At 40.1% G+C, this 16433-nt stretch overlaps 1 protein-coding gene across 1 annotated transcript in view; it reads right to left on the reverse strand.

Annotated features, from left to right (window-relative positions):
- The window catches only part of LOC136442057 (IgGFc-binding protein-like), a 78087-nt gene that overhangs the window by 42947 nt on the left and 18707 nt on the right, over positions 1-16433 (reverse strand). The window contains exons 3-12 of the mRNA XM_066438659.1: positions 9084-9521; positions 8079-8326; positions 6881-7033; positions 6229-6359; positions 3582-3871; positions 2946-3145; positions 2393-2549; positions 1639-1886; positions 1059-1196; positions 277-425 (exon numbers count right to left, since the gene is read on the reverse strand). Coding sequence (XP_066294756.1) covers positions 277-425; positions 1059-1196; positions 1639-1886; positions 2393-2549; positions 2946-3145; positions 3582-3871; positions 6229-6359; positions 6881-7033; positions 8079-8326; positions 9084-9521 — 2152 coding nt within the window. The remainder of the gene's footprint in view (positions 1-276; positions 426-1058; positions 1197-1638; positions 1887-2392; positions 2550-2945; positions 3146-3581; positions 3872-6228; positions 6360-6880; positions 7034-8078; positions 8327-9083; positions 9522-16433) is intronic.

Here is a 16433-nt window from a genome sequence, read left to right on the forward strand (position 1 = left end):
ACACACCAATTCATACGCTTTTCAGCCATGCTAGTATCTAATATCAGTTCGAAGCACATTATGAGAAATGTGAACTCAAACCCTGCCCCTCGGAACCCTTTCGTCACTTTTTTGTCGCGCACTACCCGGTCGCGGAAGAACTGGAATGTTCAAAGTTAACTTGAACTTGAATGAAATTGCACGGGGATGGGCATAGCAAAGAAACGTCCTTTTCAATTTCAAATTATTCACACATTTGTCAATCAACATTCACACGTAATTATCAACGTGACATACGTGTCTGGGTCGGTCAGCCAGCTATTCCCGAATTGGTTCCAGTTCGCAGCTTGGGTTCCATCTGACATCACGAAGTCATCGCCCTTTACGCCGTTGAAGTTACCGCAGAGCCCACACAGTTGGTTCTGGTAGTTACTTGGAATCTCCACCTGTGGCAGTGTTATATGAATGAATGATTTCATTGCACAACAATTGCATCAGTGACAATGTATGGCAATTTACAGGCAACATAGGTAACAATCTAGTTCTATATAAGAATATTTCTAGTTACTATAAGACTATATCCAGTGTGATCTACGGCAATTGCAACATGGAATTAATACAGACTTAGAGTTGCGTTTTTCTATGCTAATTATATAATGTATAGCAATTTACAGATAACGGTAGTAACAGTCTAGATCTATCTAAGAATATTTCTAATTACTATAACGCTACATCATATAAGCATTATCAATTCTCCACCCAGATGGCTACTTATTAGCATATATCCAGACAGGGACTCTTGTTTTGACTTTATAAGATGACAGTTGATCAGTTACCGTACAGCAACGTATCGGAAGGGAGAATCAACATAACTATCAGTACGCAAAAAAAGAGAGAATCACTATATAGCTGTCCGTACAAATGATATCAACTAGGCACAGCCTCATTACTCTTCAAGGGTACCTACTGGCTGAACTTCAAGGTGAACATTCAAGGTGAACATATCAAAATGAAGAAACGCTGTAACTGCAGGAAAGGTCAAAATGGAGAATCGTCGAAGCTCTCTGTAATGTACGCACCTTAACGTGGTGACGTCCGTCGTAATAAATCACCACGCACAACTTCACCAACTCTATTCGGATAAACCTGCCGGTCAGTTTGATATCGATCTCGCCATTGGCTAGACTGAGGGGAACCGTGCGGATCACTCCGTTCACCTGGTTTGGGAAAAAACAATGCAGTCTGTTATGCAGATGCAGAGATAATAGCGCAAAATAACTGTGATGTTTAGTGTTAAAGCAAATCCTTGATGCATCCATCCGTGCATTCTACGTTGCAAAATCTGTTCAGATATTACTAATGATGCAGTTACACATTGATGAAGGTTAGACATCCAGGTAGTAAGATACGCCAAAAATAGTTACTCAAGCAACTGGATAAAATTTCGAAACAGTCATTTTTACCCAGTTGCTTGAGTAACTATTTTTGGCGTAATGATGCATTTATAAATACAGTTACAGTGCAAACCGGAAACTGGCCTACAATAAGCCCAAATACAGATGCCACAAACTAGTTATTTAAACAACTAGAACTAGAATAATTTTTAACAAATTGGAATCGCAAACTAATCTTCGACTAGCAAAAAGTAACGTCACTGACCTGCACAACTCTGCGTTGAAGAATACAGATTACCCACAGTTGCCCATCGCAGACGACTATCACGTACACTGAACGCACAAGTGACACAGATGGCCGCCTTGGTGAGGGTACGTTTTTGGTTTCTACAGTGAAGTCGTTGCCGATGCAATCCTTGGCGAACGTGTATCTGCACGGACCTTGGAAATGATGACGTCTCCCGTCAGGGGTACAGTAGTGTGGATCTCCGGACGCATAGCAGATTGATCTCTCTGTAATCAGGAGGAAAACACATGAATTTCTTGTGAAATGAAGTCGTTCGCATGCTAGACACAAAGATAGGTTCATACATTGCAAAGCACTTGAAGAGTGGGATATCAAAGAACGTCTTGTAAAAATGGCACGGAAGTATTCTCCAAGCAGAGGTTTTGGTCGGGTGGGGTAGTAGTGGCCGTTTTTTTTTACGGGAGGCCAACATAAAAACCCCTGGCCACTACTACCCCACCCGACCAAAACCTCTGCTTGGAGAATAACACGGAAGTACATGTTAAGCATTAAGAAGCAGCAACCCGGCAGTCTGATTTTTTTTGTTTCTACAGCAAATCGATGAACACAATTAAGGTTTCAACAAGATAATGCTTTGGAAAGACATTGGCAATTTGGTAGTGAACCACTTCTTTTACAAGACTCTCTATAGCATTCAGATACCTTAGTACCGCTATATCACATGTATTCAAAACAATACAGATCCATCCACAACGCAGTAAAACTGTCTTACCACAACAGGCGCCTACACAATGGCATCCCCAGACCCCATCCACGAGCGTCCAGCTGTAACCGCCATCTTCATCACAGTTCACTTGCACACATTCGATGATCCCTCCCTCAGTGCATACGCACTCCCTTCCGTCCGCGGTTCCCCATTGTGCATTGAGCTGAAAATGAGTGAAAAACAGCAACAAAAAATCATTACAAGAAACGCGGCATATTACAGGATCCATATCAATAGGTCGACAGTTTGCCGGGACCTACACTCTTCAGCACTTTTCTGTATTTTTTGTTGTTGTTCATTTTCACTCACATCCGGACGTTTGTCACACAAATGCTGGTTATGTCGCTCACGCTAACTATGCTAGTCTCAGATTGAACCAGGCTATGGCTGAGCCACACACTCTCTACCGTGAGTGTCTGAGTCAAAAGGATAGACATCCAGTCAAGACCAGATCGTCTTCCCCAAGATAACGGAGGAGCCACAAAAAGAGGAAACATTGTAGATCAACGTGACAAACAAGAATGCTTGTCACAAGACTACTAAAATACAATAAACAGACCTCATAGTATTGACCGGTTTCCTCATCGAAGCATCCGCATTGGTTTACTGGAACGCAGCTTTGTCCACTCCAGACGTGGTCTGTCACGCACTCGCAGCCTTCTACACAGTCATCGGTGCAGTGGGCGGATTGATCCCGGCAGGTCGCAGGGCAGGGGCTTGTGCATGATTGGTACACGCTGTTTGCTGGACACTGCAAGGCTGTCGATGATAAACAAAGAGTTAAAGTCTGCTTTGAAAATTGCTATATATTGCTCACATGAATTTTAACTAATGACATGTCATGTATGCATGTAAAATATGTTGTTTGTTTACATATACATAAAGAAATGAATAGCTAGATATGTAGATAGATGGATGGATAGATAGATAGATAGATAGATAGATAGATAGATAGAAAGATAGATAGATAGATAGATAGATAGATAGATTGATAGAAAGGAAGATAGATAGATAGATAGATAGATAGATAGATAGATAGATAGATAGATAGATAGATAGATATAGATATAGATATAGATATAGATATAGATATAGATATAGATATAGATATAGTTATAGACATGGATATAGATATAGATACATAAAGTGTTAAGAATACATGACATTGTAGATCGAGCATCAGAATCACACATACGACAAAAGTCCGTTGTCCGCCAACTAATGGGCGGCACGCCGTGTTCCGCACATGTGTCAGCATAGTCCTCCAGGTTCTGACACAGTCCATCCGCTCCCTCCCATGCGCACATGTCAAAGACGCAGTTGTCAAAGAAATCCTGAGGATCAACAATGTTGTGGCAAATGGCAAACGGGCCGCCCGGATCTGTTAGCATCCCGCATTTGTCAATTGCCGACACTTCGGCCGTCAATGCATCGTCACAGCTGGTTGGTGGGTCATCCGTCGGGCCTGGGTCACCTCCTGGACAACTGAGGTGGATTGAGGATGTCTCATTACAAGGAATTGTCTTTTGATAATCTAAGAAGAAAATACTTATTCATTCTAAAGCATAATTGAACTGTAATTTCGAACAAATGGGAATTTATGACTGTCTAACTCCAGGCTTTGTCAATGAATATACCGCTGTGATGCGCAGTGGATCATAAGTTGTAGGAAGATTATGGCACCAATGTATGAACTTAGCAAGAATCCTGATCTTGGACTAGACTGTTTTTGCAAAAGGACTGAAACAAGAGTTCGGGGACCTCATACCTCCATGAAATATATATTATGCAAATTGATCCCTCATTTGCATGGTTCATATCCAACATGCCCATCGCCTTTTCAAATCTGGAGACCCTTGTTCGGTGTCAAATTACCGACCCATATCTATTTTGCCCGTCTTTTCAAAAGTTCTGGAGAAACTAGTATACAAAAGAATTTCGCAACATCTGGAGGAAAATAACATACTTCACGAACATCAGTACGGTTTCCGAAAACATCATTCAACATACATGACCCTCTTGAAATTAGTAGATAAAATAACCTCGGCCATAGAAAGGAATGAATTCACCATTGGAGTTTTTCTGGATCTATCGAAGGCTTTCGATACGGTGGACCATGACATATTGTTGGAGAAACTCAAATGCTACGGCTTCAATGGCTTAGTCTTCACCTGGTTAAAGGATTATTTATCAAATAGAAAACAATATGTCACCAATAATATGTACTCTTCAGACACAAAACCAATTTCCTGTGGCGTCCCTCAAGGTTCTATTTTGGGTCCCCTGTTATTTCTCATCTATATCAATGATTTAGCTTTTGTATCTGATGAAATATATGCACTATTATTTGCTGATGACACGAACTTATTTACTTCCCACTCAAATCTTGAATTTTTAGTAAGCAAAATGAATCGCGAATTAGACAAAATGAACAAATGGTTCCAAGCAAATAAATTATCATTAAACGTTAAGAAAACGAATATAATTATTTTTGCGGGGAAAAATAAGAAATATAATAAAGAAAATGTCAAAATAGCGATCAATAACACACCTATTGATCAAGTAACTCACACTTGTTTTTTAGGTATCACCATCGATGAAAAATTAACTTGGAAAAAACATGTAGACCTTATTTGCCAGAAAATTTATAAAAACATAGGTATTATCAGAAAAATTGTAAATCTGCTATCTCCAAAAACATTCCTTATATTATACTACAGTCTTATATATCCCTACCTAGCATATTGTAATATAGTATGGGCTAGTACATACGCCACAACATTAAAACCACTGCTTCTCTTACAAAAACGTTTTGTTCGTTTAGTTTCAAATGTCTCATACACATTCCCCTCCTCATCGCTTTTTCGTAATCAAAAAGTTATGACTATATATGATATTAACAAGCTTCAAACTTCTATTTTTGTCCATAAAATAATCAATGATAGTTCCTGTGTACCAAATCAATTCAAACGTCTCTTTCACTTCAACTCGGAATTTCATCATTATAATACAAGGCAACGAAACAACTTGAAACAGATACAAGCAAAAACACAGCAGCGAATGTTCTCCATGATGTACAGATGCCCGCAAACTTGGAATAGCTTACATGAAAACTTACAAAACTGCAAATCACTACTGAGATTCAAAAACATGTTAAAAAGCTCCATTTTAAACAATCAATCCTTTGCTTAACCTTCTATTCTTTGGTTTTTCATTTATATCCTGCATGTCTGGGTGCATTTTTTGTGTTATTGACTTGTGTTGTTATATATGCTTGTCGTTATTTGCATCGTTATTATCTATCGAATTGTTTCCTTTCTTACTTAGTTGGTAATTTTTCTGTGTTCAGTTAGGTAATTGTTTCTTTATATATAATAATTTAGTTCTTGTTTTTTGTTATTGTTATTATTAGTTATTGATTTTGTTATTTGTTACGATATTAAGTTGTCATTTTTTTTCTCTATATCTTAATTTATCATTGTAATTTATTCTGTTTGAAAAATGGGGATGGAATATTATAGACCACATTGGTCTCTACCTTCCCCGGCACTATGTGTATTGACCTGTCATATGTATGTAAAATTCTTTTACCTGTGCGAAATAAAAAGACAAAGACAAAGACATAACTTCCAAATGCCACAAGTAGGCAATTCCAGGTATCTACCAATAAAGAATGACAGTATTTTCTCATTGATTATGCAAATTAGGTCTTCATTTGCACTTTTATCTATCAATGTACCTTTGTTTCTCAGTTACATTATGTTGCATTTTTGAACTGTCTTACCATTGGATGGAGTGGGTATATAAAATGTCAATTATATGTACGTGTTCACATTACTTACGTTGAGATGTCGGTAAGATGTGTATTTCCAAAAACGGTCGTGCTTAGGCCTTGCAGGTCATCGTTCGGGTCACCGTTGAAATCACCGCACAGCCCACACATGTTACCCATGTAGGTCGTTGGAACCTCCACCTGTAAAATTAGACCAATACACATTTAATTTCAGATAAACTTTTACATACAAATCTTTTATTAACACAACAAAAGTACAGCGACTTTTGTAAGGTATTCTACAACTAAACATGCAAACAAACAAACAAACAAACAAACAATGGGATACAAAAGAATTAACCTACGTACAAGTATATGTCGAGTTTGACCTATCACTTACACCACTAGTTCTAAGATCTAAACAGTCTTTGATATATTTACCTATTTGTATACAATAAGGCTTGTCTCCTTCCAAAATGTAGTTGAATTTATCTATAGGACGGAATGTATCAAATTCTGTTGAACAAGCGGAAAGAAGATTGAAAAGCTTTGAGGATACCGTGAACAATCCAGGATTAAGTGTCGTTTATATTAAACGTCATCTTAATCTTAATTTGAGTTCATCACATGGAAGTTTTCCTGTTGATTTGAAATGTATCATCTATCAAAATCGTTCATGGCAGATAAAACATGAATCATCAGAGTGTCTGTGATATACTAACCCTAAGTCGGTGGCTCCCGTCGAAGAATACCTCCACGCATGAGTCTATCAACCGCACTCGGACATACTTGCCGACTAAGGTGACCTCAATCCTGCCGCCTGGTTCGTAGTAGGGAAGCGTTGTGGTCACCTGACCTGTCCCATTATTGTTCACCTGTAAAGAAGAGGAACGATTTGTGTCGTTATTCAGAGACAGAGTAGCAAAGGATACGTAATTGCGCCTTAAAATCAAATCATAATTACACCGATCCTGCATTGCAAAAAGAAGCCGAACCCAATAAGCTAGAACTTAGTGTCAGTAGTTAAGACTAGAGTAGTCATATGTTATATTGTTCATCATTATCTGTTCGTCCACTCTGCAATAAACTTTCCCATATGATACTGCTTTTTTCAAATATTCTGTAATGCATTTCTCATACAGCATGAAGAACGGTGATGTGTTCACTCCCCCCCCCCCATGCATTAACTTCATTTGGAACTGGGAAAATGTAGTCCTTTTATGTCCTAATTACTAAATCAGCACAGTGGAAATTAGATGAGTAAAGAGCGGCTAGATTCGTCTGTAACACTCACAAAAGTCCCAACACTCACCATACTGCCACTAGGCTAGTCTCAGACCTAGGCTGGGACACACGTAAAATAGAACAGCTAATAGACTAACCATTCTACAGAAATCTAGACAGGGCCTCCTGGTCCTGCCGTTCAAAACATATCTGCAGCAAAACCCAAGCCAATCACTAGCCAGGAATCCATCCTATTTAGCTTCCGGCCGCTACCTTAGCTCCGCTGCGCTACCCAAGCTCCGCTGCCGGCCAAATAGACTATTTGGCCGGCAGCGGAGCTTGGGTAGCGGCCGGAAGCTAAATAGGATGGATTCCAGGCTAGCCAATCACGCCATACTAACCCGAACTCGCGCAAACAAATCAACTTCAACAAGGACTGCTATAGATACTCACACTACCCAAGAACTGGACTGGAATTCTCTACCATATTTAAGTACTTTAATACCAAACCCGGCCAAGTTTGGGGAGGAGGTCACGCAACACCTGAGGAACCACCAATAACCACGCACCTCGTGGGCGTGTGACCCCAACAATGGGGTATTGTCCAGTTCATAACCAGAACAGACACAGAAGAGGTTTGGTATTACAATTTTAGGTGAGCTCTTAGTTTAGTAGACGAACAACAATGTAGCTCACCTTAACAACTTTGCCTTGAAGAATCGTGATATGGATATCGCATGCTCTCACGCAGACTTCTCGGGTAACGGAAACCCACGGCCTCGCGGGTAAGGGTACGTTTTGTGCTTCCACGGTGAAGTCCTCGTTTGCGCAGTCCTTGGCGAAAGTGTATTTGCACGGGCCTTGGAAGTGATGACGCCTTTTGTCCAGTGTAGTGTAGTGTGGGTCCCCAGATGCAGAGCAGGTGCCTCTGTCTACCTCACATGCTGTTTAAAACACGTTTGTAAGACTGTAGGCACAGCAACATAAAATGTATTGGACGTATTTCGCTATTATACTAGCTTATCTTTTACTTACTCTAAAAAGCAACAACTGGTGAATTTATATATCATATATATCTATATCTATACATGTATACATATTTTGTTATATTTATAACTATATATATAGGATTGTGAACGTTATGCATTATATTCAATATGATCGCACTAATGATTCTGTCACTTTATAATTATTTTCTCTTTTCCCTTTGCATCAAAGGTGTCACTAACGCACTGCATTATAAAGCGACGAAACCAGTAGTTCAATCATATTTAACATAATGCACAAAATTTTCTAAATGAAAATCCTTGAAGGATTGACTTCATGCGCATACCAAAGAACTCTTTTATCTCGAGTCTAAAGCAACTAACGTTCCCTTGGGAGACTTACATGAAATGATACATAGCAAAATGCGATGAAGCTAGTGCTTTGCAATGACAGTCCTAATATCAATGACCCACATCTATCGGATAGAAAGAGCGTTGGACACCCTATGAATTACAACTTATTGTATGTGGCAGCATTCAAATGTACGCCAGTAAGGTCCTAAACTACCAGCCCATTCAATATGAATAAAAGCTACTCAAAGTCAAAGACACGGGTAGTGTTGATGCAGTGTTAATAGCTCTACTGTCATGTGTAAGTTTTAGATTTGTTATCTAAACGCTCTATTGTAGTCTGTATTGGTCATGTTGTACTTACGAGAAAGTGTTTCGCAGATCACCCCAAAGGACTGAGAGTCACAAGGATAATCCCTCCACTGATTGGATACTCCTGGATTAGCTGGGTCGTCCTGGTGAATGCGAGTGCAGTCTGCTTCGCCGGGCGAATCGTTGGGCTCGGCGGGATTCGTTGCCCAGTTGTTGTAGCTTCCCAGTAGTACGTCATCCGAAGTCCACCTGTGTACGCCCTCAACTCCATCATCTTGAAGGCCTATCCAGGCGGGGATGTGCTTGTGGGTGTCGTCGCTGTTCCTCATATTCACAATAAAGTCGTTGATCGATTGGTCTCTTGGTTCAGCTACCCGGGCATTCTCCCCTCCGCACCTTGCTTGCGCTTGTTCGAAAGTGAGGCCTTCAGGGGCTTCAAAAAAGAATTTATAGCATCGGGAACCGTGGGCGCTCCAGCCATCAGGGCAGTCTGTTCGGGAAAGATAGAAGAAAGCAGGTCAGGGTTCGAAGACCATTACCGATGCTGAGTTATATATCTTAAAACATGGGATCTAAAGAAAATAAAAACTAGAGTTCAACAACCTCATTAGCCTGAATACCAGCCTCCGTTGTGAACGCCGGCTCAATTCTTGTCGCTTGCTAAACACTCTTAAGTCAAGAGTATACATTTTTGGTTTAAGAAATAACGAAAAAGTAGTTTCAAAAATCATTCGAAGTGTCTGTATGCCAAACATTTCAACGAGGGCCTGAGTACATTCTTATTGTATGACCGTGATAGTATTTCATGGAACATACTCATAATCTGCCATAATATGCAAATATCTCTAATTTACATATATGCAGTTCAGTTGTAGGATTCCAATCTGTACTAGTACAGATTGGAATCAGGATTCCAATCTGTCCTAGGACAGATTGGAATTCCAATCTGTACTAGTACAATCTGGAACTGTCCTAGGACAGATTGGAATTCCAATCTGTCCTAGGACAGATTAGAATTCCAATCTGTCCTAGGACAGTTCCAGATTGTACTGGATTCCAATCTGTCCTGTGACATATATATACTTGTTCTGAAAATAGCCAAAATTTGATAATTTTTTTTTGTTGCAGTAATGTATGCTAAAAGTGTGACCAAAGTCCTGTGTGCACATACCCTAGGCAGTCCCATACCACGTTTGACCAAAAACAATATATGTCGTCCATCCTGTTGTATGGGCGAAATATAGAAAGATGTAAAGGAAAAACAATTACATTAACTAAATACAAAAAAAGGAATACGGTATGTAGAGTATGTTACACAGGTCACACTTCAGACTTTGGTAATATTTTAGAGGAAATGTTTCATGGATTTTTGTGAAACGCATGATCTATTTGAGCCTTGGCATCGGCATGGCAGATTTCTCAGACAAGGGCACATGAAAAAAAACATGGTTTGTGCAGATTTCGTTGCAATGACGCTTTATACTGTTTGCAATGTCTACAATGTCTCCGTAGATTTTGTGGCACGAGAAACACACAAAAATCAACCTGCACAGCTCTGATTGCAGTTCCAGCGTAGTCCATTGGTTAGCGATCTTGCCTCTGGAACTAGAAGCCCCGGGTTCAATCCCGGCTGTGTCGCTCACGCTACCGGAAAGGGTGGCAGTCCTTAGGACGGGACGTTAAGCCGTGGTCTACTAGTACTGTTCATTGTGCTTGTCGAAAAGAGCTAGGGGAATTTCCCCGGTACAATGAACCTGTAAATACTGTACATAGCGTCTGTCTTCTCTGTCATGACCAGTGGAAGAGTAGCTCATCTGTTCATTGAGTTCTTTTGAGCTTATCTGGTTCGAGATCACTTTCCTTTCCTTACTCGTGTTTTTCTCGCCACTTACTTGATTACTTCTTTTCAAAGGGGAGTCGCTTACAAAGTGATGACCACTATGATTTGAGTTTTGGTGGCCATTCATGAAAGGCTTCATGCATTATGATGATGCCCATAACGTCTAGCTGTGTTCCTTGCTTCTAATTGCGCTGTAATGTTTTATACTTAGATGCTTTGTACACAAATGTACAATGTATAACAAAATATCCCAACTCAGTGGGACACGATGCTTAACAATGTAGAGGGATTTGATAGGATTAGCCAACACAATACACGTTATCTCTTAACATTGTCCATTAAACGTCACCAAGGGGGCTTTGAAATGATATTTGTAATAAACTATAAATATTTGCATGAAACCCAAGTATGCCTTCTTTTCCCCAAGGATGTGTGAATTGCTTTGTTCCTGACCCATATAGAAAATGCTACAAACGATTATAGTAATAATGGTAAGTAATGGTTGGATGCCTTTTTCATATGATGAATATCTTTAGCCGGTTTTCTAGCTAAGATCTTGGGGCCATTAGTGAGGAAGTCTCAACACCATGTACAGAATAGTGCAGACTTTGTCCAAAAAAAATCAAAGACATCAATGCAGCAGTAAATGAAATCACACCACTTCATATGAAGTGTGCTCGCTTTTCACTTGCATACACCCTAAGGAGGCGTTCTCAGTAGTTAATAGGGAATCCTTGTAGGCCGACGACACACTTGTAGATAAGACCAACATTTCCGTTGACCACCTATGCGAACGACTAGACCTTTGCATAGGATGCACATACTTCACTTACAAACAACAGTTTTTACCAGCAACTGCACGGCTGTGCTATGGGTTCACCGGTATCGCCCATTGTAGTGAACCTGTATATGGAGAAGTTCGAGAACAAAGCCCTCAGTACTTTCAATGATACTACCCCAGCCAACTGGTTTCGCTATGTGGACGACACTTGGTGCAGGCTTGAAAAGAGAGTAGCGGACAACTTCGCACCAGGTTTGTACTGAGGAGTACAAGCTGCATATCCGGGATATCCCGACAGATTCATATGATCCACTCATACCGGGAAGGATCCCTGCTCTTTTCGATGAGTGTGGTGGGTTCTTTTACGTGCTTGAGGTGTGGCTCTCCTCAAACACGGGGACTTCCATTTAACGTCCTAACCGAAGCCAGGAGATCATTTTCACCGGAGTGAAGTGAGGAAAGTCGTTTAAAGTGCCTTTTCCAAGGGCACAACGTCAACGAAACCCGGATTCGAACTCAGTACCTCGAGCTCTGGGTTCTAGGGCCAAACACCCTGCCACTACGCCACCGCAACGCCACTCAATTCTTTGACCATTTAAACCAGGTAGATGACAACATCAAGTTCACACAGGATTCAAGTCATTACAACAGGCTCCCCTTCTTCGACACCAAAACTTTCATAGAGAAGTATGATAACCTTCAGTTTGAAGTATACAGGAAACCGACCCACACTGATCAATATCTGGCCTTTGATTCCCACCACCCTTTGGAACACAAACTAGCAGTGATTAAAACTCTCTTCCTTCGAGCAGACAACATCATCACCTCAGACAAAGCCAAAACAGAGGAACACAGACATTTCCGTTGGGCCTTAGCCAAGTGTGTCTACCAAAATTGAACCTTCAACAAAGCTCTCAAACCTTCTGTCCAGTCTAAGAAAACACTCAACTGCAAACCTTTGACAGACAGAAACAATGTCAACATAACCATTCCGTACGTCCGAGGAGTGTCGGAAAAACTCAGACGAATCTTCCAAAACTTTAACATTGCCACTAACTTCAAACCTCCCTCAACTCTTAGGCAAAAACTGGTCTATTCAAAAGACCGACCTCACAAAGGTATTAAAGCCAGTGTCATCTACAAACTGAAATGTGAGGAAGCCAACTGCAATAGCACGTACATTGGGGAGACTTGTCGGCCACTAAGAAAAGGGTACAGAGACCATTGCATAAAGAGCGCAAACGGCTACTCCTCAGCCATTTTCCACCATTTACAACGAAACCAGGGACACTCATTCTATCTAGAATCAACAGCTATCCTAGACCGCGAACCTCTTTGGTTCGAACGGGGCGTTAGAGAAGCAACATATGAGAGAATATACAATCCCACCCTCAACAGGAAAGGAGGTCAACGCGTCGAACTTTCAGTCACTTGGGATAACGCGCTAGCCCCGCATTCCCTCCTCCCATCGACGAACAACATTAGCTCCTAAAACAGCTGGAGCTAATTGAGTCATAAGCAAACAACCTTATCTTGACTTACTATTCTATTGAACCATCTGAAATTGTCTTCACTTCTTTAACATATGTATTCAGATTTTTGGTTTAAAACCTGGTTCTGCCAGATCTTTCCTTAGTCACTGATGAAAGATAGCGGATGCAGTCTGAAACGTCTGACTGTTTTCGGCGTATCTTATTACCTGGATGTCTAACCTTCATGAACGTTCCTGAGTTGTCTTGGTAAAAGACAGACAGACACATTTTTCCTTCTTTGTGAAGGTAAAAACATCCAAAGGACCACCACAATGACGACGTGAAGACCCCCCCAGCATATCAGTCCCCTACCCACACAACGAACTGTGCACGCCCATCTACTCTCGTCTGGTCCCAAAAACCAGCGTTCAACATTTAAACCCTATCTAGACCGGGCTTTTTTGAGACTTCTTGGACGTGTGTGTGTGGGGGGGGGGGGGCTCATTTAGGAAAAGTCACCAAGTTTGGTTGTCCTACCATACGTCGTTTGGCAGTTATACGATGTCAAAGTTGGCGCGGGCACTTTTAGCCCCCCCCCCTCCCCGGTCTAGATAGGGCACCGAAGCACCCGGCCGCTGACAAACACAGTTTTTTGAAAATGCAAATGTCAAACACGACGTATACTATGTACCAAATAATGAATGTAATTGGATAATTGATTAATTAAATGTTGGTCAGAGGCCACTCCACTCAGGCGTATATTTTTGACACAGATTTTGCAGATTATAGATTGCAGATAGATTCTCTATGAATTGTAAGAATATTGATGTCAGAAACAAACAAGATTTGTGTATACCATAGTTGCCTGTTGGTATACCTAAACATCTCTCATGCTAAGGAAAGATATTAAAACGTTAATATCAATGCTATTTCACATATTGTATATCCCCACAATTTACAATGTGGATAAATTTCTTTTGATTTAGTTGTAAATTACTAGGCTGTGATTAATTCAGCTAATTGAATTGGCGTGCCAGAATAGCTTTCAATGTGAACGTTTATTATTTTTAGACTGGCAAGACATGTTTTCGCGTGAAACAAATATCCCTAGTATGGCGGTTGAAATCTTCAAATCTTAACTAATGAGTAAAAATAACGATTTGGTTTCCGATAAATGTATTTTCTAATATTGCCTTTCGTTTCAATTATGAATAGCATCTTACTCTGAGGTTTGTAAGCGCTTCAAATATGGTCCAAAATGTTGATTTCTGAACATGTCCAAAGTATGGCCTGCTTTCCGTGGACCACCTATGTGAACGGCTAGACCTTTGCCTAGGGTGCACATTCTTCACTTACAAACAACAGATTTTTTTCCAGCAACTGCACGACTGTGCTATGGGATCACCGGTATCGTCCATTGTAGTGAACCTGTATATGGAGAAGTTCGAGAACAAAGCCTTCAGCACTTTCAATGACACTTCCCCAGCCAACTGGTTCCGCTATGTAGACGACACTTGGTGCAGGCTTAAAAAGAGAGTAGCGGACGATTTCTTTGTTTGTATGTATGTATTGCATACCCGGTAAGCCGCCTCAAGGCGTAACACACCAGGTTTGTACTGAGTACAAGCTGCATATCCCGACAGATTTATATGATCCACTCATACCGGAAAGGATCCCAGCTCTTTTCGATAAGTATGGCGTTACTTCTGGTAGAAAATGGAATTTAAATAACATACTACCTTGACATTTTCAAAGCTTTAAACATAGCCAAATATGTTAATTTCTGCACATGTCCGAAAGATGACATACTTTTAGGGACAAGTACACCGCAATGAAACAGGGCCCCAACATCTACAAGCATTCCTTTTATAGACAATACATAGGTTACTTCTGTTACAACATTGAAGTCAAATTACATCCTTCCTTGGCATTTGCAGAGAATCAAACCAAGCCCCAAATATTTATTTCAACACATGTCCAAAACATGACAAGTTCTACAAGCAGCCATTTGATAGACAAAACATAGGTTTGCTTCTGATAGAAAATCGAATTCAAATTACATACTAACATTCATTTGATAGAAAATACATGCTTGCTTTTGTTGGAATATTGAATTCAAATAACATACTACCTTGACATTTGCAAAGCTTCAAACCAAGCCTAAAATGTTGATTTCTGCACATGACCGTCCCAATATCAACTGGTTTTCGCAACGCAACGAAGCAAGACCCCAACCACTCCAAGCATCATGGGATAGACAATACATGGCTTTTGTTAGAACATTAATTTCCAATAATATCCTACCTTGACATTTGCAAAGCTTGAAACCTAGCTCAAAATGTTGATTTTTGCACATGTCCAAAATATTATATACTTTTAGGGACAAGTGCACAACAACAAAACAAGACCACAAGCATTCGTTTGATAGACAATACGTTGGGTTACTTTTGTTCGAAAATTGAATTCAAATAACATCCTATCAACACTTGCCAAGCTTCAAACAGAGTCAAAAATATTAATTTCTTCACATGTTTCAAAAAATTACCTAGTTTTAGGGAGAAGCACACCGCAACGAACCAAGACCCCAACTTCCGCAAGCATTCCAATGTTAGACAATGCACAGGGTTGTTCTCTTAGAAAATTGAATTCAAATGATATCATACCTTGACATTTGCAAAGCTTCAAGCATAGTCAAAAATGTTGATTTTTGCACATGTCAAAAAACATAATATACTTTTAAGGACAAGTACACCGCAACAAAAAAAGACCCCAACCTCTAGTCTACAAGCATGCGTTTGATAGAAAATATATAGGGTTACTTTTTTTCGAAAATTGAATTCAAATTATATCCTACCTTGGCATTTGCAGAGATTCAAACCTAGCCCAAAATGTAAATTTCGGCAAATGTCCAAAAGATTACCTAGTATTATGGTAAAGTACACCGCAACGAAACAAGACCACAACCTCTACGAGCATCCATTTCATAGACATCCCATAGGTTCGCTTCTGTTTCAAATTCAAATATCATCCTTAATATTATTGGCAGATATGCACAAAATGTTGCTTCTTTATAAATGTCCAAAAGATTATGACACATATTTGGAACAAATACACCACAAACAAACGAAGGACACGAAAATATCAACCTCTACAAGCATTCATAAACGGTAGGGAATACCTAGGGTTACTTCTGGTAGGATATCGAATACGAATAACATCATACTTTGACATTTGCAGAGATTCAGAACTTAGTCCAAATTTCGATTTATGCACATATCCCAAAGATGACATACTTCAATGGCCAAGTGC

This window comes from Branchiostoma lanceolatum, chromosome 9 (assembly GCF_035083965.1).
Source record: "Branchiostoma lanceolatum isolate klBraLanc5 chromosome 9, klBraLanc5.hap2, whole genome shotgun sequence".
NCBI lineage: Eukaryota > Metazoa > Chordata > Leptocardii > Amphioxiformes > Branchiostomatidae > Branchiostoma > Branchiostoma lanceolatum.